The following is a 22,744-nucleotide window of genomic DNA, read 5'->3' on the forward strand; positions in this document are numbered from 1 at the left end:
GTGGACAAAGGGAAGTCCCTAACTGTAACAGTCTTCACCCTCTGCTTTCATGTCTGTAGTTGTTTTGACCATTGGAATGGTAATGTTGGATCTGAATATATTCTTCCTTCGGCATCTGTTCTGAACTGATCTATTTGTGAATCTATAGTGGCTATAGTCTCTGGAGTTTGATTTTATTTAAAGTCTACTTTTCAGCTTGCTTTTGGTTTCCACTTGACTGCTTTTTTTCAACAGCCCTTCTTTTAGTACACATACATTAGTAAATGGATATCTTGGGTCTGTGGGCAGCATATAGTTGCGTATAGTAGGTAGGTTGGTCTGCTGTTTTTTAAGGTAGAGTCTCATGCAGCCCAGCTTGCCCTTGAAGCTTTTTGTGTAGCTGAAGATGCCTCCACTTCCTAGTGGTGATTACAAGTATCCTCCACCATGCCCAGCTCTTTCTTACTGGTTTTTTTGTTGTTGTTGTTTTTTCTTTCCTTTTTTTTTTTTTTTTTTTTTTTGTTTTTTGGGTTTTTTTTTTTTTTTTTCTGATACAGGGTTTCTCTGTATAGCCCTGGCTGTTCTGGAACTCACTTTATAGACCAGGCTGGCCTCGAACTCAGGATTCCTGGGGGACTTGTCTTGCTTTTCCTTTTCCCCGATTCTTTGTAATTTCGATGTGTTGACTATAATATGTCTGGTGAGGGCACACTCCACTTATTAGTTTAGTTGGGGGTTTAACTGTTTGTGTGTAGATGTCTCTGGGTCTTTAAAGATTTGAAAACTCTTCAGCTATTATTTCTTCATGAAGCTAAGCAGCCCCCTTGTCTTCCTGGGGTAACTGGACACATTACCCTGAGGTTCTGCTGTCCTCGGGCTGCTCATGGCCGCATGTCAGAGCTTGTGGATGTTCTTTCCTTGACTTGATATGTGAGCTCCAGAATTTGAGCTTTGGGGCTTTTTAAACTCAGATTTCTAACTCTGAATTTCTCATTTATATCCTGAACTGCTTTTTCTTGCCTCTTTGTAGTATTTTGTTTATATTCTCTTGGATCTCATTCCATTTCCTTGGGATCATTACTATGAACTCTTCAAACTTCCTTCTCAGAGATTATTTTTAGAGAAGAGCTATTCTCTTTGGAGCTGCCCTGTTCTTTATATCCTGTACATCTGTGGAACAGCCCGTATTTTGAGGCATTTTCTGTAGGAATTTTTGTTTGTTTAAATGTCAAATGGATAGATGCTCGGGTTGTAGTTACACATGAGCTCAAAGGAGCAGCCCTATGGGGTACCTTACTTGGTTCCTATCATGAGGAGGGTCTACAAGACCATCAATTATCCTGTCTACAGTAGTTTCTTGAGGTAGGGCTTTGCCGTAGACATAGGCTTCCAAGGGTGTATTCAGCTGCTATGGAGTCGTTAGTATGAGGTGCAGAGTTATCTCTAGGTCTGTGCAGGTAAGCGAAGATCACACTAAGAGTTGTGGGAGATGCTTGGGTCTGTAGCACCAATACCCACAATTCTTAAGCCACAGAAAGAAGCAGACCCATCCCCCAGGTCTTGCCAGATGAACACTTCTGATAACCATAGGATTTAAGGAATTGAAACATGAAAGAGCACTTCCCTAGTCCATGGGGATAAAGTTGCTAGGGTTTAGCTACTTTTATGGAGGTGTGATATCCAGACAGTACCTTCCCCAGAACCCAAGAGATAAGCACACGTTTTACTCAGTACCAACAGCCCTAACCCAGTCTGTGGACTATGGAAGGCAAGTTCCTTGGGTTATCTCAGTAGTTCTGGTTTCCATGCTTGGAGGAGCAGGGCACAGGGGAGAATTTCTCTTTGTGCTACTAGGTTAATATGAGTAGTATGTAGACTTGCCCTTTGATGTCTGGGGTCTGAGGCTGCAAACCAAGGTGGAAACATACCTAGGTCATGCAAAGAGTAAGTAATGGGGAGGCTAAGACCTGTGGCATCATTTGCCATGGACCTGAAGAGCATAGATGTGATCTGAACTACAAGCCTGAGTGCGGCCGAGACTGTAGACAGGAAGAGCTCCCTCGTTCCCTCTGTGGGTAGGTACAGGTGTCACTGGCAGTGGGGTCCCTGACCACCAGATTCCTGGAATTGTCAGACCTGGCTGGGAACTTGGTGAGCTCCTGGTAGACAGGTGCAAGTGAGGCTGGGGTTTTAGAGTGCAGCTACATCCCACAGCCTCAAGGTTGTAAGGTGAGGAGATCTGCTCCCATGCATATGGCTGTGGTACATCTGAGCCTGAAGTGGTAGAACTCTGATGGCACTGCCTTCCACCTAATGTGGCCACGAGACCCAAGGTTTCTGACAAGGCAAGAGTCCTGCTGATTATGGGAGGCGCAAGTCAGGTGTCTACTCCCTTTAGAGTCCTGTTTACACAAGCTAGTTCTTTAGACATAAAGCTATGTTACAATTGCAGTTGCAGTCACTGGCTTACAAAAGGAGGAGGTCTGCTGCCATTTTCTGTTCTTTTTCCCAGGGTAGTGCCAGGCTTGGTGAAGGGCAGGGGGACATACAACAGGTACTCCCCTCATTGTTTAGAATTCTAGTCACTTTTTTTTCTTCTAATTTCAAGAGTCCTGCAAAATATAAGGTTTTTCCCTTTGCTCTGTGGTGGTCACACATACACACACTACCACTGCCATCCTCTGGTTGTTTCGCTTATTAATGTAAACAGCAATGTTGGAACTTCTTGAATATTTGAAGGAACTCAGGTGTAGGCACTATCATCTGTTAATTGTGTTTCCAGCTCCAAGAACCTTTGCCTCTGCAATTCCTGACTTGGAATATTTTCTAGATTTTTCTACTGATTTTTCTACCAGTTCACAGTAAATGGTTAACATACCTGCCCCTTCACCCAGAGCCCACCAGGAAGACTCTTCAGAGTTACCGGGCTTTCAAACAGAAGTGCAAGTGGATTGGGCATCCTCTTTTAAGTCGGTTGCGTGAAGAAGTATCTAATACCCCAGGCCTGCAGGAGCCTGGCTCTTTTAAGAGAACAGCAGGCCCTCTGTAGACATTACCTGGATTGCCTAAGGGCACCTAGGAAGATCTTTAAAGAAACAGGATTTGTCTTTGTTGAGCAGCCTCCAAAGACAGGCTAGTGCATCTGGAGGCAGCCAGTGGAAAGGCAGGCAGGACTCTGTCAGTCCATTCTGGAACTCCAAGTCTGGTTCCTGCCTGGTTATGGAACAGCGGCCAAGGTCAGAACCGGAGCTGACTGTAGTGTGAGTTCATTAGGGCCTGATTCCCTTAGCACACGTTTCTTCTTTATAGACTTCCTGAATAGCTTTTAATTGTTCCCTAAATACTCAAGAAATAGACTGGAAGTGCTGAGCACTCAGTGCTGCGAGAGAGAACAGAGCTGTTTTGCTCATCACTGCATACAATTAGGACAATTACATCATTTCTATAATCAAACTAGCAGCCATCACCCTCAGCTGCTCTCAGATAGACTGGCATGCCTCCAAATAGTTAAGTGTCCCTGAGGACACAGAGTCTGTGGTCAGTTTGGATGGAATCTGGCCAGCTGTGTGGTCAGTACCTAGTGGTCTTAGCTTCTGATACCTCCTCCATACAGAACAACATCCAAGACAACCTATATGGACATACAGAACATATGTAGGTCCAGTCTAGGCGGTCCATGCATGGCCAGCTTAGTGCTATGGGATAGTAGTGGACCCTGGTCCTATACCAGACCTTAAAATAAGTGACCCAGGTGTGCCTTTCCCCAAACACAGGTTGTGTGAGACTAGCTGGGTAATGGGATAGCCTGTTGCTGGTTCCTCTACTAATTAATTGCCCTCTCTCTAACTTGAGAACTTAGCTCTACGCTGGGGCTAGACTCATTACTGATCACTTGCTCTTGTAGTGCCATTTCCAGAGAGCACCAAGCTATACTGATATTCTAAGAGAAAAGCTATGTCTCCTCCTGGCAAAGCAGGCCTGAATTCTTCCTGGCAAGTGTGACACAAAGCAACTTCAAATCATTCCACACAACTACAGTGATCAACAACGGTTGCTGGGCCTGGCTGAGATAGCTATGCCAGTAGTCTCCAAACTGGGAAAATCTGGAATCTGTAGACCAAGCCTCTTTGCTAGCCAGTTCCTTGAGCTTTGGACCTCAGAGCTCCCAAGCACCCATGTGCTAGTGCTGACACCTACTTACACCGTCTCAAGCTGAGAAACTAGAGCTCTTACCAGCAGGCCGGCACCTATCCCTCCTCCCCATTCCTTTCCACCCCACTGTCCCATCCGAAGGTTCCTTACCAAGCAACACAGCGAAGAAATAACATGGAGTTTGCAGCAAGTCCCCAGGAAAACTGTGGCATTATCAGGCATTTCTGTAAATGACATGCATTCAGGTCATTTTCACTGTCAAAAAACAAGTTTGCGGAAGCCAGGCACAGTGATTGCATGCTTGTAATCTCATCATTTGAGGGGTTAGGCAAAAGGTCCAGCCTGAGCTATGCCGTGAGCCCTTGTGTTACAAGGAAAGAGCATTGCGGCCAGGCCTACCTAGGTGATGCCTAGTTTATATTTCAGTAGCTCGCTACCACCAGTTAGAAAAAGTAAATGTGTGGTCAGGCCAGGTGTGGTAGCATCCCCTTAATCCTAACACTTGGACGGCAGAAATGCAATCTCTGAGCATTCCAGGTCAGCCAGAGCTATGCAGACTGTCTTAAAAACAAGAGTGTGGTCACATTTGAAGGCAATGCTGGTTCTCTGTGGGGTCTCATGGGAATCCAGTCCCTAGAGCATGTTCATTGACATTGAATTTGCTGGTCAGAAGGAAGGGCATGGATTCTGGGAAAGGATAATTGGCTCAAAACTCTCTTATAGAGTGGTTAGAGCCCTTCTAGGCAACCAGGCTGGAATGTTTTGTTTCTGACTTTCTGGGGCATATTCTTGCTAAGAAACCCAGAATAGCCTTGAATGCAATTATTCTGCTTCTCTCTAGTATTGGAATTTATAGGCATGTGTGGTGACACGCAAAATACTCTGGGTGTACCTCTAAGAGCCTGTTTTTTCTGTTCATTTGGCCCACTACAGAGTATTTAGGAGCACATGTCAGGCCACTGCACAAACATGAAGGGTTCCACCATGCCACCAGTCCCTTTGTCAGTGACAGGACAAAGCTGGGGCAGCATTGTGAGAGGGCCCTGCCAACTCCCCACCCTGCCAGAGGAAATGAAAATCAGTGCCATGCAGGCTTTTATTAACTATCTTCCAGTGTAAAACCGAACTCCCCTTGGAGCTGCTAAGTCACAGAGCATAGTGACCACTCATGCGCTCATGTCTTATAGATGACCTGTCACTGAGGCTGTGACCCAGAGAGGACAAAAGGACATGAGGGAAGAGGCAGCCCCGTAGGTAATCCCACCAGAGAACCGCAACAGATCCTTCCAATGTGGTCATGCACCTGCCTCTAAGAAATCTGAGTTTCCTGTGTTCCAAAGGAGGCCCTCACCCTACTCCAGGAAGATGAAAATAGAAAGCACAGGGCTGAGAAGCGCACGTCATGTCAGGCAAGCACTATCACACCCACAGTTCCACCCTTCACCCTCCAGAGTGCCTCTTGCCGCAGGCAATTACTCCTGCATCCCTCATCTCTAGAGATGTTTACCCAGAACTGTGAGCATAGCACAAAGAAAGCTCTCACCCTGATGCTTGTCATAGGCCAGACATGCTGTGCCCTCCCCTAACTGCCTGAAAGATGGTATAAGTCTGCCCAGTGAGTCTGGAGAAGGCTGTTCAGTTACAAATGGGGTTCTATGGTGAAAGCTGGGGCTTGCTTGCCATCACACAGGCAGGGGAAGCTTTCCAGGAGACCAGAGACTGCAGGGCTGGAAGCAGCTAAACAGGATAAAGCCACTGATAGGGCCCAAGAGGACCACTTTCTATTCTAGCACTTTCCCTGGGGTTCACCAGGATACTACCAAAAGAGCTTTAAATGAGCCTGCTCTGCTGCAGCAGCTGCCATGAAACTACAGCTTAGAAGGAAAGGGCAGACTTGATGCAGATCCTGGCTACACCTAAAGCTTTCCCTGCATCCAGCTTCCAAACAGGAATAGGTTTTGTGTTAAAGCCCCTTGTAGGGCCACCACAGCTGCAGAGCTGTGTCTAAAGTCAGGAAGAACAGGGCTGTGGTATGTGTCAGCCATGGACTATTCTACATAGAAATGTTTTAGTAGTATAGAATACTTGAGAAAGCTTCTCACAAGCTATCGGAGTCTGGCCTGCAGCCTGTCAGAAAGTCTATACTCAAGCATGCTCACTGCTAATGTTGGTCCCAGTCTCTAGGTATAAGTTTACAGAGCCTATGTGTTGTATCTGGTTCCACTCAACTATGCAAAGCCTTTATCTGTGATTGAGAGCAAGGCACAAGGTATATCCATCAAGCTGAACTATTCTTTCTCATTCATTTTTTTTAAACACTGAAGGTTCCCTGGGCCTTTATCACTGTAGTTGAGAGAAAGCCACTTTATCAGGAACCCAGTGCCTAGTAGCTTGTGGTAGAGGGAAGCTAGGTCTACAGAGATGAGATGTAGCTACAGCTGCTTCACATGGGGCACCACCAGGCTCTCTGCATGGCAGGATCCTCTTGACAATAACTGAAATCCACTCCCCCTTGGAAGCCATTTCAGACCCATGCAGAAGCCCAGCCTTCCTCCTGGACAAGTGCCTCACACAGCATATGAAACCTGAGAGGGCCATGAAGGGGGCCACAAGTGTGCAAGGGCAGAGGAGAGGATCAGGACAAACAGCTGCCAAAGGAAAGTGCCCGTCACACAGCACCATCTGGACCCTGCTGGGGATCACTGGCTGTGTTTCAAAAGTGACTTCCAGTGAGAGGATCGGAAGGTAGTCCTCCCAGAGTAAGACTGACACACCCTTAAAGTGGAGGCTCAGGGTGTGTCAGGACTCTTTATTAGCCTTCCACATCTTACCCCCTGGACTAAAACGGAGAGAACTGTCCCAAACCTTCCTCAGTCATCACTGTTGCTCTGTCCAGAAGCAGATCGAAAGCGACACTATTTCCCAGCCCTGGCAGACATTGCCCAGCTCCCTTTGTGTCTTCCATACCTGCTAGTGCGCTGACCAGGAAGTAGGCTGTTGCAAAGAGCTGCTGGTTGCTGACCTCATCCTGTGGGCCAGGATGCTCTCCTTGTATCCTGTATCCCACCAGCTGCAGGAAGGCTGTGAGGTCTTGCTGCTGACTGTCGGTCAGCTCCTCCATTGCCAATACAGCCTGTGAGGACCAGAGGCCACCAGCCACATCGTCACACTACAGTGTAGAAAGAGAAGAAGAAAAACTATACAATGAAGCCAGAACTCATTGAAGTGCAACCCAACTGAGCCTCTGCCCCTCCGGCACTTCCCAACACTCTCCATGTGCATTACGCTCTCCAGGTAAAGCAAGCACTGAGCCCTTTTCTAAACTTTGATGCCATCTATGAGCCTAAATTTCCTCCTAAGACGCTGACACCATTGCATATACTAGCAAGATTTTGCTGAAAGGACCCAGATATAGCTGTCTCTTGTGAGACTATGCCGGGGCCTAGCAAACACATAAGTGGATGCTCACAATCAGCTATTGGATGGATCACAGGGCCCCCAATGGAGGAGCTAGAGAAAGTACCCAAAGAGCTAAAGGGATCTGCAACCCTATAGGTAGAACATTATGAACTAACCAGTACCCCGGAGCTCTTGACTCTAGCTGCATATGTATCAAAAGATGGCCTAGTTGGCCATCACTGGAAAGAGAGGCCCATTGGACTTGCAAACTTTATATGCCCCAGTACAGGGGAACTCCAGGGCCAAAAAGTGGGAGTGGGTGGGTAGGGGAGTGGGTGGGAGAGTATGGGGAACTTTTGGGATAGCAATGGAAATGTAAATGAGGAAAATACCTCATAAAAAGTATTAAAAATTTTTTTTTCCTCCTAAGGACACAGATGAGCCATGCCCAAGTACTGTCCTTCCACAGGGAAAGGGGAAGAGTCAGGCAAGAAGTGTCAGGCAGACAGAACCTTCCAGACTATGCCAGGATATTGAGTTTTACCAGATACCAGGAACAATTGGCTACATATCAAACTGTCAAAGGGGTCATAAAAGCAACATCCCTTCCTAGTCCTCACACTCTAAAAACAGCATGCTTAACCTAGTATGTCCCCAGCCTCCCCTAGGCAGCTTTATCCATCACAAGGTTGCTCGGGGGTGGGATGGCACTGCCCATGAGCCAGTTCTGAGCCCCTGGACTAGTTCCATGCCCTAGGTACCCGGTGTTTTCTCGGACACTCATCAGCAGGCAGGTACTACTCTCTCCATAAGGGACTAACCTGACATTTCCCTCTAGGGAGGGGGTATTTTAGGAAGTAAAAGTCACGGGATTCAGAAACATCTGTGTTCTTTCTTGGGTTAAGCCCTGCATCCTCCAGAAGGCAAACTAGACCCTCTGGACAACTGTAATCCTGTCCCTGGTTGAGGCTCTCGAAATTTCATTTCAAGTGGGAAGATGATGTGAGTGTTTTTTCTGGACACCTTAAAGCATTTGAGCAGTATAGAAAGAAGGAAAACTAAAAACAAAGTCACAATGAAAAGAAAATTGTCAAAGTCTCAGCCTCATTAAGTACAAAAAAAAAAAAAAAAACATCTGAGCTGATGGAGGGTGAGCAGCTGGTATGTCCCTCAAAATCTGGCTGTTGCAAAACAAATTGATAAACACCTCCTTGTCTGTGTTCTAAATGGGACAGGTTGACAGGCTCTGCCACACAGCCCCTTCACTGTGAGCTGAATACATGCCCACCTGCAGTCTCAGAATGAAGCCTTATGTGCAATGAGTCTTTGCAGGTGTAATTAGGGTGAGAGTCTCAAGTAAGAGAAGTCTGTATCCAGTAATGGTGATCAGTAATGAGTTCTGTGTCTAGAGAAGACCCAACAGGCTAGGGAAGACATGACAGAGATAAGCCACCAGCCACAGAATGCCAGGAGCCACCAGAAACGGCAGGCAACAAGGGTTCTCCTCTAGAGCTTTCAGAGGGGTATATCCCTACTGCCACTGGCAACTCTGAGGTCTGCCCTCCAGATCTGTAAGAGATTAATTTCTGATATTCTTAAGCACCAAGCCTGTGGTCATCTTTATAGCTCTAAGAAAGTCACTCATCTCTTCCCGCCTGATGGCAGCTTCAAGTTTTAGGGCTAAAGGGAAGTGGTGAAACTTAATTTCAAACTATCCCCAAACCTGTCCTGAGGGGTCTAGCCTGTGCATCTTTTCAGAGCAACCAGGTACAAACCCAAATCCATAACCCCCGCCTACCCACCTACCACTTGCTCCAGGGCCCTAAGAAGTTCTTCATCAAACAGGATTTTCTGCAGGACACAGAACAGCGCCCTCTGCTGCTGGGCAGGTAACACCGCAAAGGGATGGAAACTCCTCTCTAGGTGCAGGGTTGCTGAAAGCAGAGCAGATGCAATCAGGCCATGCACACACCCTGCCTCTCAGTCACCAGTTCCTTCCAAAGGACTCCATGTTCAGAACTGGCTATGAGTCTTGGACATTCACGGCACCCCCAAGTGACAGTACAACCAGGGAAACTACAGGAAAGGAAAGGGGGACAGGGGAGCCCACTTTGACATCCCAGACCTCACCTGCTTTTCTACCTGTGCAGTGCTAGACTTAACCTGGAAGCCTCTTGGGTTCTTCTTTGGCCTACTATCTATAACAGTGAATTCTCGAGGCAGAATCACTAAGCCTAAGCCATACTGGTCTCCAAACACATCCTTTCCAGCGGTGTCCAGACACGCACTACAACCTGGCATGCTTTTGTTTTCAATGCATGTTCAAAGGGCCAGCACTCTGCAGTCCTGGCAAACATGGCTTCCACTTCCCTCCCTGTGCCTTTCACTCCTATTCAAGATGAGCTCGGGGTACACTTTGCTATGCCACTCGCATCCTCTGCAGGAACCCTGGGAACCTGTCCCCTGCAACCCTCTTTCCTGAGGACAGTCAAAAGCTCCTAGTAAATTAAGCCAAAAAAAAAATGGGCTGAGATGGTGCTTTCCGACTGAGGGCTGTGCACTGATACTACACAGCCTTGCTGATTGAGGTCTAGGATATAATTGCTGAACATCTTACAGGCTAGACACTTCTAGAACTTCTGAGCCACATCTTTTAAAATCTCCTGTGGAATACAATTCCATCTTTATCAGTCCTTGCCTGAAGAGAGAAGCCATCCTGGTTAGCCTAGAATCTGAGGACTCAAACACAAGCCCACTCCTGCTGCTATACCTGACCACCATCCTCAGATGCCCAGGGAACTCTGGCCAATGAGGGTGGCTGACTCAGCTTGGTGCAGTGAGAAAAGGAGCTGTGGCCTCACATTTCTGCAGCACAACTGCAAGTAGAGGCCCCAAGTTTAGTTAACTCTTATCCCAGGGAAAAGCTACCCTAACCCCAGGTCTCTATCACCCTGTCCTCTAACACTGTGCCAGGAGCAGCATCCTCTGGTTAGAGATTTGCTGAATTCCAGGGAGGAATTGCTTTACATGGTAGAGCATAATTTGAGCCAGCCCTGGTTTCTCCTAAGCTCCTCCCCTTTTCTAGCCCAGCCCCGCCCCCCTGCTCTCCTGAACCCAGAAAAAAAAAAAAAAAAAAACAACCCTAAAGTAACAAGCTATGAGGAGCAAAGCAAACTGCTATTGAGTCTGCTCAATAGTTCAGAGCTACAGCCCTCCACCAGCCATGTGGGTGGGAAGCCTCAATGGCTGTTACCATGCTGACAAACAGCAGCCTGCCATGCCATGAAGCCTGGAATGTATCAAAGCTGATAACAGATCCTGGGGGCTCTAGCTCTGCTCATTGCTGACCATTCTCAGTCCACAGGTCCCAAACAGGGAAAGAAAACTGTCAGGCCCCTGACCACTGCACTCCTTGGCCTCCTACCTTGAGTCCTAGGATCTCGATTCTCTAAAACACAGCACCCAAGACTGGGCCCACCCAAAGATCCAAGGGGATCCTAAAGGCCCCAGGGGATCACCCCTTGGGAGAGAGAGTCCACTTCTCCATCTGGCCGTAACCACAGGCAATACCTTGTTTTACAACGCGTAGTGGCCCGTCCTGCGAAGAGATCCCTTGACCCCCATCCAGCATGTCCAGAAAGGCAAACTCTCTGTAGGCCAGGGGGTCCAAGTAGACAGAGTCTAGTTTCCTCTCATGCTCGAAGCCACCATGTTTCCCTTGGAGGAGGCAGAATTCTGTAGTAGGGAGAAAAGCCCAAGCCAGGCACTGATCACCATAGCTGATTCACACCTCAGACTCACACCTCAGACTCATTGTTATATACCTTACACTGCGGCAGGAGACACAAAAAAAAGGCTTTTGCTTCTTTGCATCTGTTTTTGAGACTGAGTCTAGTGGTTTGAATGAGAAATATCTCCCATAGACTCAGCTTTTGAGTGTTTGGTCACCAGTTTAGTGGCATTGTTTGGAAGGTACAGTCCTACTAGAGGAAGTAAGTCACTGCGGGAGGGCTCTGAGTTACAGCCTTTGAGCTACGGTCACCCTGTGTGATCTCAGCTTCCTGATCCCACTCACATGCCTGCCACTTGCTGACGTGCCTCTGCCCCTCCATGGCGGACTCTTCTCTCCCCGAAACCATAAGCCAAATTGAACTCTTCCTTGAGTTGCCTTTGGTCACAGTACTTTGTCACAGCAACAGAAAAATAACTAATAGAGTCTTACTATGTAGCCCAGGCTCATCTCTAACCCCAGATCCTCCTGCCTCAGCCTCACAAGTGCTGGGATTACAGACACATGCCACCATGTCTGCTCACTTGAGTGCTCTTACACTAGGTCTGATCAGGCATAGAGTGGCTGACAGACTTGTCCTGCACTATAGCAAGCTTAGGAGGGCCTTTGGGGTCCCTCTGTGTCCTTGTCTTCTGAGATGAGGAGTCACCTTTTGTTGAGCACAGGAAAGACACCTCTCCCTGGGGGTGTGCTACCCCTTCAGAGGTGGACCAGGAAACCCTAGATTTTGTCTTCCGTTCCCTCAAATCCCTGTAAAATATTTGGGGTTTCGTGTGCTAATGTCATTATGGTAAAAAAGAAGACCCAGAGACCGATTCCTGACTGAAGCAAGAGCTCAAACAGCCACCTTACAGCAGAAGTTCTCTGGGCCAGGAGTGAGACACCCGAGACAAGAGGGGCAGTGGGGCCCAGGGCTCAGGGATGGCAGGGTGTTTCCCAGAGGATTAACTTTGGGAGACAGTGGCAGTGGTGTAGGTGATGAGAAAGCAAGCTAGGGACACTTGCAAGGCAAAGCTTGACCTGGGATGAGGCAGCCATGGGTTAAACATGGGTGCTAGGATTAAACCGTGGAGATGGGAGTCCTGGGAATGAGACGGAAAAGGACTACAGCTGAGCATGAGATACAAACTGACCAGGGAGAGAAAGGACAGGGCTATGAGAGAAACCACAAAGCAAGTCTTAGCGGGCTCTGGCTGGATCCTACCAAGCAACCCTGTCTGTCCCTCCTGGACTGCATGCAAGGTGCTGCGGTCCTTTTGCATATCCTGGGTCTAACTGCAACAGAATAAAGTGAGAAGAAGACAGCTTCTATAGAACCATCATCTAGTCCAGGATGGCGACCACCCCAGACCACCTCAGAGAAGGACTTAGCTGTGATGTCACCTAGGAGAATGTGCCCACATCTTAGTAGCCATGTCCCCCACCCCACCCTCACAGCTGGAAGGTCCTTTGTTCATAAACATCCCTGAAGCTGAAGTAGGTCAGTATGTCCTTCCTATGTCAGCCAAAGGGAGGCAAGGGGACATTCATCTATATCAGCTTCCTCAAGGTCACAACATCACTAGCATTATGGTTTTGACAGCCTGCCTCCCTTTTGTAGGAATTATGGGAAGAAATACCTCGAGAGGAAGATCTGGTCCACTGTGATTTGGGACCTCATAAATACACCACTTACAGAATATTCATAAAACCTTGTGCAAGCCGGGCGTTGGTGGCACACGCCTTTAATCCCAGCACTTGGGAGGCAGAGGCAGGAGGATTTCTGAGTTCGAGGCCAGCCTGGTCTACAGAGTGAGTTCCAGGACAGCCAGGGCTACACAGAGAAACCCTGTCTAAAAAAAAAAAAACAAAACAAAACAAAAACCTTGTGCAAAGCCCACCCACAGCACCCCTGGCCCGGCTCCCACCCAGGGACACCTGCTGCTACCCCTGCAGGGTTTGCTCTGCTTTTCTGTTGCTTTGTTAAGTGAGCACCTGCACAAATGGGTCTGCCTCTTGTCTGAATTCACTCCTTCAAGACAAGGCTGATGGGACTAGAGAGCTGGCTCAGCAGTTAGGAACAGTGGCTGCTCTTCCACAAAACCTGAGTGTGGTTCCCCAGTACCCAATGGATTGCTCTCAACTACCCCTAACTGCAGCTACAGGAGATGCGATGCACTCTCCTGTGCAGTCCTCAGATTCCAGGCACATGGGTGGTGCACACGTGCCAAACATACACAGAAAATAAAATCATCTAAAACCAGTAACAACAAAATAAACCAAGACAGCCCCGCCGTGGCAGCAATACTATGTTGATATCTGACTCAGAATAAACCTACATGCTCAACCACAGTTGAACAGATCAAGAAAACATGGCCCATTTCCATAAAGAAATATGACTTAGCCACTGAATAAATAAAATCCTATCATGTAGGAAACATGGACGAACACAGGAGATGTTGTGTGTGGGGAACATGAATCAGACACAGAAAGGCAAGCACCATGCTCCCTTGCTCACACCAACTCTAAAGGATGATGTTCTCCCAGAAGGAATACAGAGCAGCCATTCTGTTCTCTGTGACTGAGAAAGGGATCGGGTGGGAATGGGGTGGGGCAGACAGGGCACACAGTCTCAGCTGGGTAGGAGGAAGCAGACTTGGCTGTGGTTACCAGGGTCCTGTAGACTTTAGTCTGTGAAGTTACTGAATGCTCGACAAGTGTGGGACAGTAAAGTGGCCCAGTGGATAAAGTGACTGCCACCAAGCCTAACAATGTAAGTTGGATACCCAGGACCCACACAGTGGAAGGAGAAACCTGACTCCTATAGGTTGTCCTCTGACCTCCACAAGCAGGCCATAACACCCACACAAATAGATTTAGAGTAAAGCTCTCAACTAAAACTAATATAACCCCACACCCACCCCAAATGCCAATTAAGTGAAGTGCTAGCTGGGTAAATTAGTTTGGTGGTTGTTTATTACAGTGAATATTTTATCATAGTATAGTGCTCTTGGTGTTCACCAACTGAGCCTCAAGAAAGCAGGAGAAAGTCACGGAGTGACACTTCTGTCAGCTCTGCCTGAGAGGCCCCGAAGCATCTGCCTGGGTCCGAGCCATACAGGTGGCACTGACCAAGGACAGACACAATCCGATCACCTTCAGGTGTGTTCGGGGGAGAACAGAAGAGGAAGAAGGGAAGGAGAAGAAAGGAGGGAAGGAAGAGGGAGGGAGGAAGGAAAAGAAGGAGGCAGAGAAGAAAGTAATAGAGGGCATCTGAGTGTGGAATGTAAGCCTGTGATTCCAGTATTTAGTAGAGCTAGAGGCAGGGGGATAAGGAGTTAGTTCAAGGCCATCCTCATCATCTCTCTCTCTCTCTCTCTCTCTCTCTCTCTCTCTCTCTCTCTCTCTCTCTCTCTGCCTTTCTCTCTGTCCCCTCTCCCTCTATCTCTCTGTCTCTGTCTTTGTCTCTCTCTGTCTCTCTTCTCTCTGTCTGTCTTTTCTCTGTCCTCTCTCCCTCTGTCTCTCTGTCTCTCTCTTCCTCTGTCCTCTCTCCTCCTCCCCCCCCTCTCTCTCTCTCTCTCTCTCTCTCTCTCTCTCTCTCTCTCTCTCTCTCTCTCTCTCTCTCTCCATACTAGCTGCACTGAGGATATAGCCACCACCCCTGTGTTCTGAGCCATGGGAGGAGCATTGGCTCTGCAGCCATCCAGACCTCCTGTAAAGCTGTTGAATCTTCCCCAAGTTAAGGCCCCACAAAGTTACTTTTTTCTTGCCATGATAAAGTACCATGGCAACTTACAGAAGAAAGGACTTGTTGGAGCTTACAGGGCTAGAGGGCTAGAAGGCCAACATGTTGGGGAAGCAGCAGACAGGATGGCAAGAACAGGATGCTGAGAGCTCACATCCTTGACTGGAAGCATGAAGTAGGGGGAGCTGATAGTGAAGTAAGTCTTTAAACGCTCTCAGCCCACTTCCAGAGATATCCGTCCAACATGGCCACACCCTTAAAACCTCCCCACACACCACCAATTGAGGAACAAATGTTCAAGACTGTGGAGGACATTTTTCATATAAAGCACCACAGGATACCCGCTCGGACGGTGAATGAGAGTCACTGATGGGTCCTGTGTGGGGTTAAGCTAGCTGAGACTAGGAACTACCCAGGACTCAACAGCTTTACAGGAGCTCTGGATGGCTGCAGAGCCAATGGTCTTCCCAGGCTCAGTGACACTGAGAAGCAGGAAGTGAATGAAGCCCCTGGCTCCCCTCACCCAACTCCCCAGGGGCTCTTACTGCCCAGAGTCAGATCCTAGACACTCTGCTACCCCCGTCCTCTCTCTTTCTACCAGGGCATACCTCATGAGGACTCACCAAACTGGCCATCTTGTTTCACAAACAGCTCCATGATGCCATAGGCAATGGTGGTGGCGGCAGGGATCTCTAGCACTACATTGGTGTCCGTGGTGACAGTCCCATCCTCCGTTGCTGACACCTGTGGGCAAGAGCATGTTGACGCTTGTATACTCAGGCACTCTATGTCCAGCCTCCTAGGAATGCTGGGAAATATCCACAGAGCTAAGGAAAGAGGAAGAGACAGCTGGCACTAGTATCAGGTGTCATGGCTAAGATGCCAGAGCATGGGGTAGGAAGCTACATACCAGAACTATGCTTTGACAACAACATACCATATTACACCACTGTGGTCCCACAGTGCTGTGATTAATGGAACCAAAATGTTCCTATCTCCTAGTGCCATCATGTGCAGTCTACCATCACGGCAGAAGGCATCACTCACGTCTGTGGTGATGCTGCTAACAGGTCCCTGTGCATCTACAGTCACTGTCAGCACGGAATACCAGATCATTATAAATGACTATGCCATCGGCTCATGTACACTAGACTAGATCTTTAATATTACATTTTCAAGCATTTTAGATTATAGTTTTTATAAGAAGGAAGGAAGGAAACTGTGTGCTGAGTTAGACTGGCAGTAGCTTCATGCATCTCGGGTTCACTGCATCCCTCCGGTATACCATGAATCTCTGCAGACATCCAGGACTGTGTAAGTTATTCTGCAGTGTGACATGACTGCCACCAGCAGCACGTCTAAGTGATGCACAACTGCAAAGAAGATAAATGAGACCCATTTCCAGTTCCTTCTCCGGGCTCAAGTAACAACTTTGAAATCTCAGTGAAAATCCCAACAGGATTAAAGCTGGCCTGGGAAGCCTTCACTGAGCCGTTCACACACTCATGGATGGTGCTCTGTGCACAAAGCCAGCATGGCAAGGCCATAGGAAAGGCTCTGGGAGACAGACAGGATGAAGATGGATGGGCAGGGCTGGGCTGTCAAGCAGGAAAGAGCCCTTCCTGCAGTAACCCAGGGACAGGAAGCTGGAGATCTATTTGTTGGCCAAATATTGTAGACAGACAACACAGCTTAGCCATCTGCCCCTGGTCCAAGCATTTACTTTGAATCAAGGAGTAGCAGCAGCTGGGCTCCAACTCGCAGGTGGTGACCATGGGCAGAAGTATCAGCAGGGCCAGCTGTAGTCACCTGCATCAGGTCCCCCTTTCCCCTCTGTTGCCCAGCCTGCTCACCAGCCTACCCAGCAGCCCCAGCTATAGACTTACAGCCATGCCTCAGCCAGCCCACTGCCAAATACATACAGCCCTCCTGAGTCTTCTAGGAAAAGCCAGTGCTACCAAGATTACAAGCCCTGTGGCCAGCTGAGGGGAAGCAGTTTAAGCAGATGGCCACCTACTTCTCTCATTTTAGAACACCCCAGGATCAGCTTGGAAATGGAAGAAATGGTAAACAACAGACAGACAGACAGATTCTCTTGTTCCTGGCCTGGCTAGTGTCTGACTGAATTTCCTTGGAAGCACTCTACTTCCATAAAGGGCAGTGTTGGGCCACTAGAGTTCTGTTGCCACAGACTGAGAAATAGACACAGCCAACATGATCTGGTGAGAGTTTGACCGGGAGCACGCTTTCTCTGTGTTCTAATAAGCCTGAAGAAAGCCTGGAGCCACCAGCTCCGAGAGGAAGAAACCTCGGCTGTCTGGGAAGGAGGGTGGCTCACAGCATCTTCAAGCCCCGCAGTGATGAGGCCAGATGCCTCAACGAGTTTAGTTACATGATCCAGGGATGTCCTGTTTACTAGAGCCAGCGTGAGTCCGTCCCATTCCTAATCCTCTACAGGACGAGTTGACTGAGGAAGACACTTGAAAAGGGGCCCGTGGGAAAGTTCTCCATGCCGAGGTGTGGCACCTGTATAGTCTTGGTCTGGATCCCCACCATGCCTCCGCACGTCTCCTCCGACTGCACATGCTCAGAAATCACGCACTTCTGCGTGGTCATGATCTTCTGCGTCAGCACACACAGGACCTCGTTCCTGCTCTCTAGCACCTGCTGGAGCACCAGGTTGTCCATATTAACTGTTCTGAAAAAGAAAATTGATCGTGAGTAACCCTGTGCCTCCAGGGAGACTAAGGCAGGGACCAGAATAGCCTCATGCAGCTAGAAGAGGGAACAGTAGAGCTCATTAATTCCCTGGTGATGCGAGCAGAGGCAGGTTACCTAGAATGCCTTCTGCCAAGCTCTCCTGAGGCCACTCAGACCAGCTGAGGGACAGGCTGGACACTGGAAGAAGTGCCAAGGAATTATATACCCTTAATCACAAAGTCCCCAACATTCACACTGGTTTCAGTGAAGAACAACGGAAAGCCATGCTCTAGGACAGCTGCCACCCAGTCGTCTGTGTGAGGCTGAGTTGAGTAGAAGGGTGGCAGCCATCATGGCAGCCATCTGCCCTCTTCGGAAGCACAGGGTGATTCTGCTGAGAGGCACAGTAGCTTCTCACAGGGGAGAGGCACAGGTAAATGCACAGGCTGTGGTGGGAGATCAGACTGGAACACAGATGCGACTACAGGAAGAATGTATAACCTCTGTGGGGTTTCTATCACAGAGATTGCCCCAGGGCCACCCAGCTGAGACCCCCATTGTGAGTAATTGGTCCCGAGCCACTTAAAATTCTGTATAATTTCAAGGTCAGGCCACAGTTCCAGCTATACATAGATGCTTAAGCCAATGATGAGATAAGCTCCCTGGAGATCCCAGTTAACATCCCATAACCCTTCCATGGCCATGGGAGGACAGGAAAAGCACCAGATCCCAGCTGCAGTCGGCATGGAAACAAGAGACTCATCCTCTGCTTCCAAGACATCCGAGGTTGGTCACCTGCAGGCTCAGCATCCCTCCCTGGCGACAAAGGGGAAGGTGGTCCATCCTAGGTACACTTAGGGTTCCCAGGTTTTTGGAAGCAACCCTGAAGTGGACAAAGTAACTGGCCAGGGCACTAACCAGCCCATAAAAATATAAATAATGACACATTAGTGACTTATCTATAACATGGAACTGGTCACCATGGGAGGAGTCAGCTCTGACATATGCTACAACATGAAAAAAATTTGAACACTCATACTAAGCAAAATCAGCCACCAAAAAGGGACAAATACTGTAAGATTCCATATTCAGGAGTGACCTAGAATAGATAAATTCACAATGATAGTGAAAACTGGAGAACTGAGGTGGAAGAATCAGGAAAAATGTATTGCTCAATGGCTACAGAGTTCTGCTTGGAGGAGGTGAAAAATTCCAGGGACAGATAGATCTGATGGTTAGGCAACAGAGAGAATGTATTTAATGCCAACAAATCATACACTTAAATGGCAGACTTGCAAATTTTATATTTTTCCACAGTAAAAAGAAAGACATTCAGAACACTGGTGAGTCTTCCACTAGGTAGGGCAATGCAAAAGTACTGTAATATCCACAAGGGGCAAAATCAACATGGGACCATCAACAATGCTGGCCAGGGCACTAGGGGATGGCTTTACTGGGAAAGCATGACTGGGTTGGAGCCTAGCACCAATGTAAAATACCCACAGTAGTGTATGCCTGTAATCTCAGATCTGGAGAAGCAGGGACAAGAGGACCCTTGGAGCTAGCTGGCTAGCCAGGTCAGCCAAATCAGTGGCTCCAAGTTCACTGAGAGACTGCTTCTAAAAACAGCCTGAGGTGATCATGGATGACACCTAATGTCAACCTCCAGTCTCCATCTGCATGCACACCCACATTGTATGTGTATTTGTACACACACGTATGCAAATACAAACATGTGTACACACCACATAGTTACAAAAGTAGATAGATTGATTGACTGATGAATTAACTGTTAGGCTAATTCCAGGAAGAAGTATGGATAGGGAGCTAGGTGCTTCCCTCCCCTTCTGGCCAACCTGCAGGGAATGAGGTCACCTGAATTCACATGGTTGCTTTTTCATAAATAGCTGTTGGTTAACAACACCCTCAGCATGGGTTGTTTGAAGGGATAGTGAGCAGTCATCTTATGCCACACCAAGGGCATGCCATAAAACATTCCAACCAATGTCCCAATAAGGTCTATAGAACAAAGCCTCTATATGTGCAGTTCCTGGGAACTGTGGACCATTAACTGGGTCAGAGGTAGATTCCTATATTACTCTCTTGCTGAAAAGCCTTCGAGGGCTCTGCATCAACTGCTCACCCAGGTTCTACAACCCCATGACCATGTCCTTGCCTCCTATTCTACTACCATCACCTTCAAGCCTTTCCTCTATGCCTTTAAGAAGCCATGAAATGCCCAGTCAAAGCCCTGGTACTTCATCCCAGCCTACCCTATCTTAGACATGTTCGTCATGTCCTCAGACAGCTGGGCTCCATACACTTTGAGAGTGGTACTCTGTCCCCATGGCCCACCTGAGGTGACGAGCACACTTACACACCACTGTGTCTTTGGCTTTCTTTTCTTCGTTTATTGCCAGCACCATCAGCCTAGAGTAGAAGCTCCACCAAGTTAGGGACCATGCCTACCATGTTCTGCTGGTCTCAGGGCCGGATCAGCACTGAGCACCCAGAATAGACTCAAGGAACATTCTGTGGATAAAATGAATGTGTAAATTCCATCTGTTTCTTCCTTGTCTATTTGCTTTAATGATGTACGAGTGCTCACAGGTATGTGTGTGTGTAAGTCAGAAAAAGAGGGATAGAGGAAGGGAGGGAGGACAGGAAAGGAGAGACAGAAGGTGGGAAGAAGGGAGAGAGAGGAAAGAAAACATTGAAAATAGAGCGGGAGAGAAGGATTCGGGTGTCTGGTTTGGCAGATGGTGAACAAATACTCTTTGACTCTCCCCTTTTACAGATACTGGGTGGTCAACATGAAGTCATGACTTCTGACTGAAGCAAGAGCACAGACACACACACAGAGATAAAAGGAAATTATTTTCAAACATAAAGGGGGCAATGAACTCTGAAAGGAAACTACGATGCACAGCTCTGGAGGCAATGAAGAAGCAATGGGGACCTAAATAACGCTGAGTGAATGTGCCAGTGTGGGGCAGATGCCTGTGTAACCCCAGCACCCAGGAAGCTAAGGCAGAAGGATTTCTATAAATTTAAGGCCAGCCTGGGCTCATAGTGAGTTTTAGGCCAGCCTTAGCTATAGAGTAAGACAAATGGAAGAAAGCTAAAGAGAAAGGGAAGGAGAATGAGGAGGATGGGGGGGGGGAATAGAAGAAGAAGAGCAACAATACCGAGCTAGAGCAGGCACAGAGCCTGCCACTGCGATGGCCCTCTCATGGAACCTCAGGAGCTTTGTATCTGGTGTAAGGAGCTGGGTGTCTAAGAGTAAAAGAACCTACTGTGTGTTCCTACAACCTCCAGAATCCAAGTTGCAACTGTCATGCTAGATGCTTAGACAGCTTGGAATCCAGCCTCTTAGAAGTCCAGGCCCTTGGGAGCAGCAGCTGCCATAGCAACAAGCTGACATCCACTTCTAGTTTCTACACAGGAAAAATACCTGGTGCCCCACCACATGGTACAACTTTGGGAGTGCACTGGGAGCTGAAAAGGGTCCCAGCTCTTATCTGCAGTTCTAAAAATGTGAGTACCAGTGACCCTCGACCCTGCCACTACCTGGCCATACCTGCACTTGCCTGGTATTCACCATAGAGCCCCACCTGCTGGTGCAAAAAGTTCCAGCATTAACAAGCTTCATCTCAAAGGACTGTGGGACAGCCCATCAGCATTCCTTGTCTCCCACAGCCTCTACCAGTGTGGTAAGCTGTATGTCCACCAGTGCCTGCTCTGTGTGACCTACAGACATGCTAACCAGCCTTCAAATACCAAATGAGTTCTAAATACTAAAGTCATGAGTTTCAGGACCATGCCTGCTCTATCCAGGAGGAGCCCAGGGAAGGTCTTTCCACACATTTAAACTGCACATGGACCAACACTGCTAAGGACCATAATCCCTGGCCTTCTCACAAAGAAGGACTGAGACAATTCCATTGCCACTTCTGGAGTCTGGAAAAATACATCTATTCTCTAAACTCCATGAACATGGCTACCAATGCCACAAACACAAGCACCAACTGACTCACCCCACTGGACCTTAGGAAGGCCCCCTTTGTTTTCCAAAACCTCAAACCACAGTTTCCAGTATAGTGGACTCACCAATATATACAATATATACAGCAGTACCAGGGCCCACCCTGTAGAGCTGAAGGCATTCCCACACTACCATGTGACTGCTAGTGGCCCAGATGGAGCCATTTCCCATGTCTGTCCTGAGAATCCCATGTCACCTACAGGGGTCATGGCTACAGGGATCACTGCCATTGGTGTCAACCACCTGCACTTACTCGGAGGGATCTGGAGAGAACTGAATCTCATACCTCCAAGATGGCAGCTGCCATCACAGTCCCAGCGCCATGAGGGCTTGGCTCTGTTGGAGCCTGAAGATACAGATCTTGTGTCCTTATGTTCTTATGACACCTCATGTCCTCCACAGAGACACAAAAGGACCTTCATGAACCCCTACAGTCTCTACTACTAGAGCCCCCATAGGCATGCTGACATCAGTCAAAACCAGCAAAATCACAAAGGCAATCCAGTCAATGCAAGAACATCAATCCAATGGAACTTTTCATTTCCCATGCCTTGAAAAAATAACACTGTCCCTACAAAAAGCTTCTTCAACAGCCCGTATGCAAAGAGAAATTCTCTACAGACTAGGTGTAGATGGAGCATACCTCAAGAGAGTGAACGAGATAGGTGGAAAGCGGACAGCCATGCACACTGGCTAGGGAGAAGCTCCCTGCATTTCCTCCGAGATCAGGAGCAAGGCAAGGATGCCCACGCTACACTCCTAGCTAATGTGGTGTTGAAGCCTTAGCAGCAGCAACTGAGCAGGAGGAAGAGGAGACGCGTTAAATTAGACACTTGTGCAGCTGGTGTGAGTTTATGTGGAGATAAACCGAACTACCAAGCAGCTGCCAGATGAAGCCCATCACTTTGTATATTGAACTAAAATATCAATTAAAAAAAAACTGTTAGAACCTACA

General features: G+C 48.1%; 1 protein-coding gene across 3 annotated transcripts in view; it reads right to left on the reverse strand.

Annotated features, from left to right (window-relative positions):
* The window catches only part of Gsdme (gasdermin E), a 78,249-nt gene that overhangs the window by 21,976 nt on the left and 33,529 nt on the right, over positions 1 to 22,744 (reverse strand). For all 3 annotated transcript variants that reach the window (XM_029478383.1, XM_021164889.2, XM_029478382.1), the window contains exons 4-9: positions 17,571 to 17,742; positions 15,668 to 15,788; positions 11,101 to 11,265; positions 9,337 to 9,464; positions 7,099 to 7,300; positions 4,282 to 4,355 (exon numbers count right to left, since the gene is read on the reverse strand). In XM_029478383.1, the coding sequence (XP_029334243.1) occupies positions 4,282 to 4,355; positions 7,099 to 7,300; positions 9,337 to 9,464; positions 11,101 to 11,265; positions 15,668 to 15,788; positions 17,571 to 17,742 (862 nt within the window). The remainder of the gene's footprint in view (positions 1 to 4,281; positions 4,356 to 7,098; positions 7,301 to 9,336; positions 9,465 to 11,100; positions 11,266 to 15,667; positions 15,789 to 17,570; positions 17,743 to 22,744) is intronic.

The sequence above is a fragment of the Mus caroli genome, chromosome 6 (assembly GCF_900094665.2).
Source record: "Mus caroli chromosome 6, CAROLI_EIJ_v1.1, whole genome shotgun sequence".
NCBI classification, from domain to species: domain Eukaryota; kingdom Metazoa; phylum Chordata; class Mammalia; order Rodentia; family Muridae; genus Mus; species Mus caroli.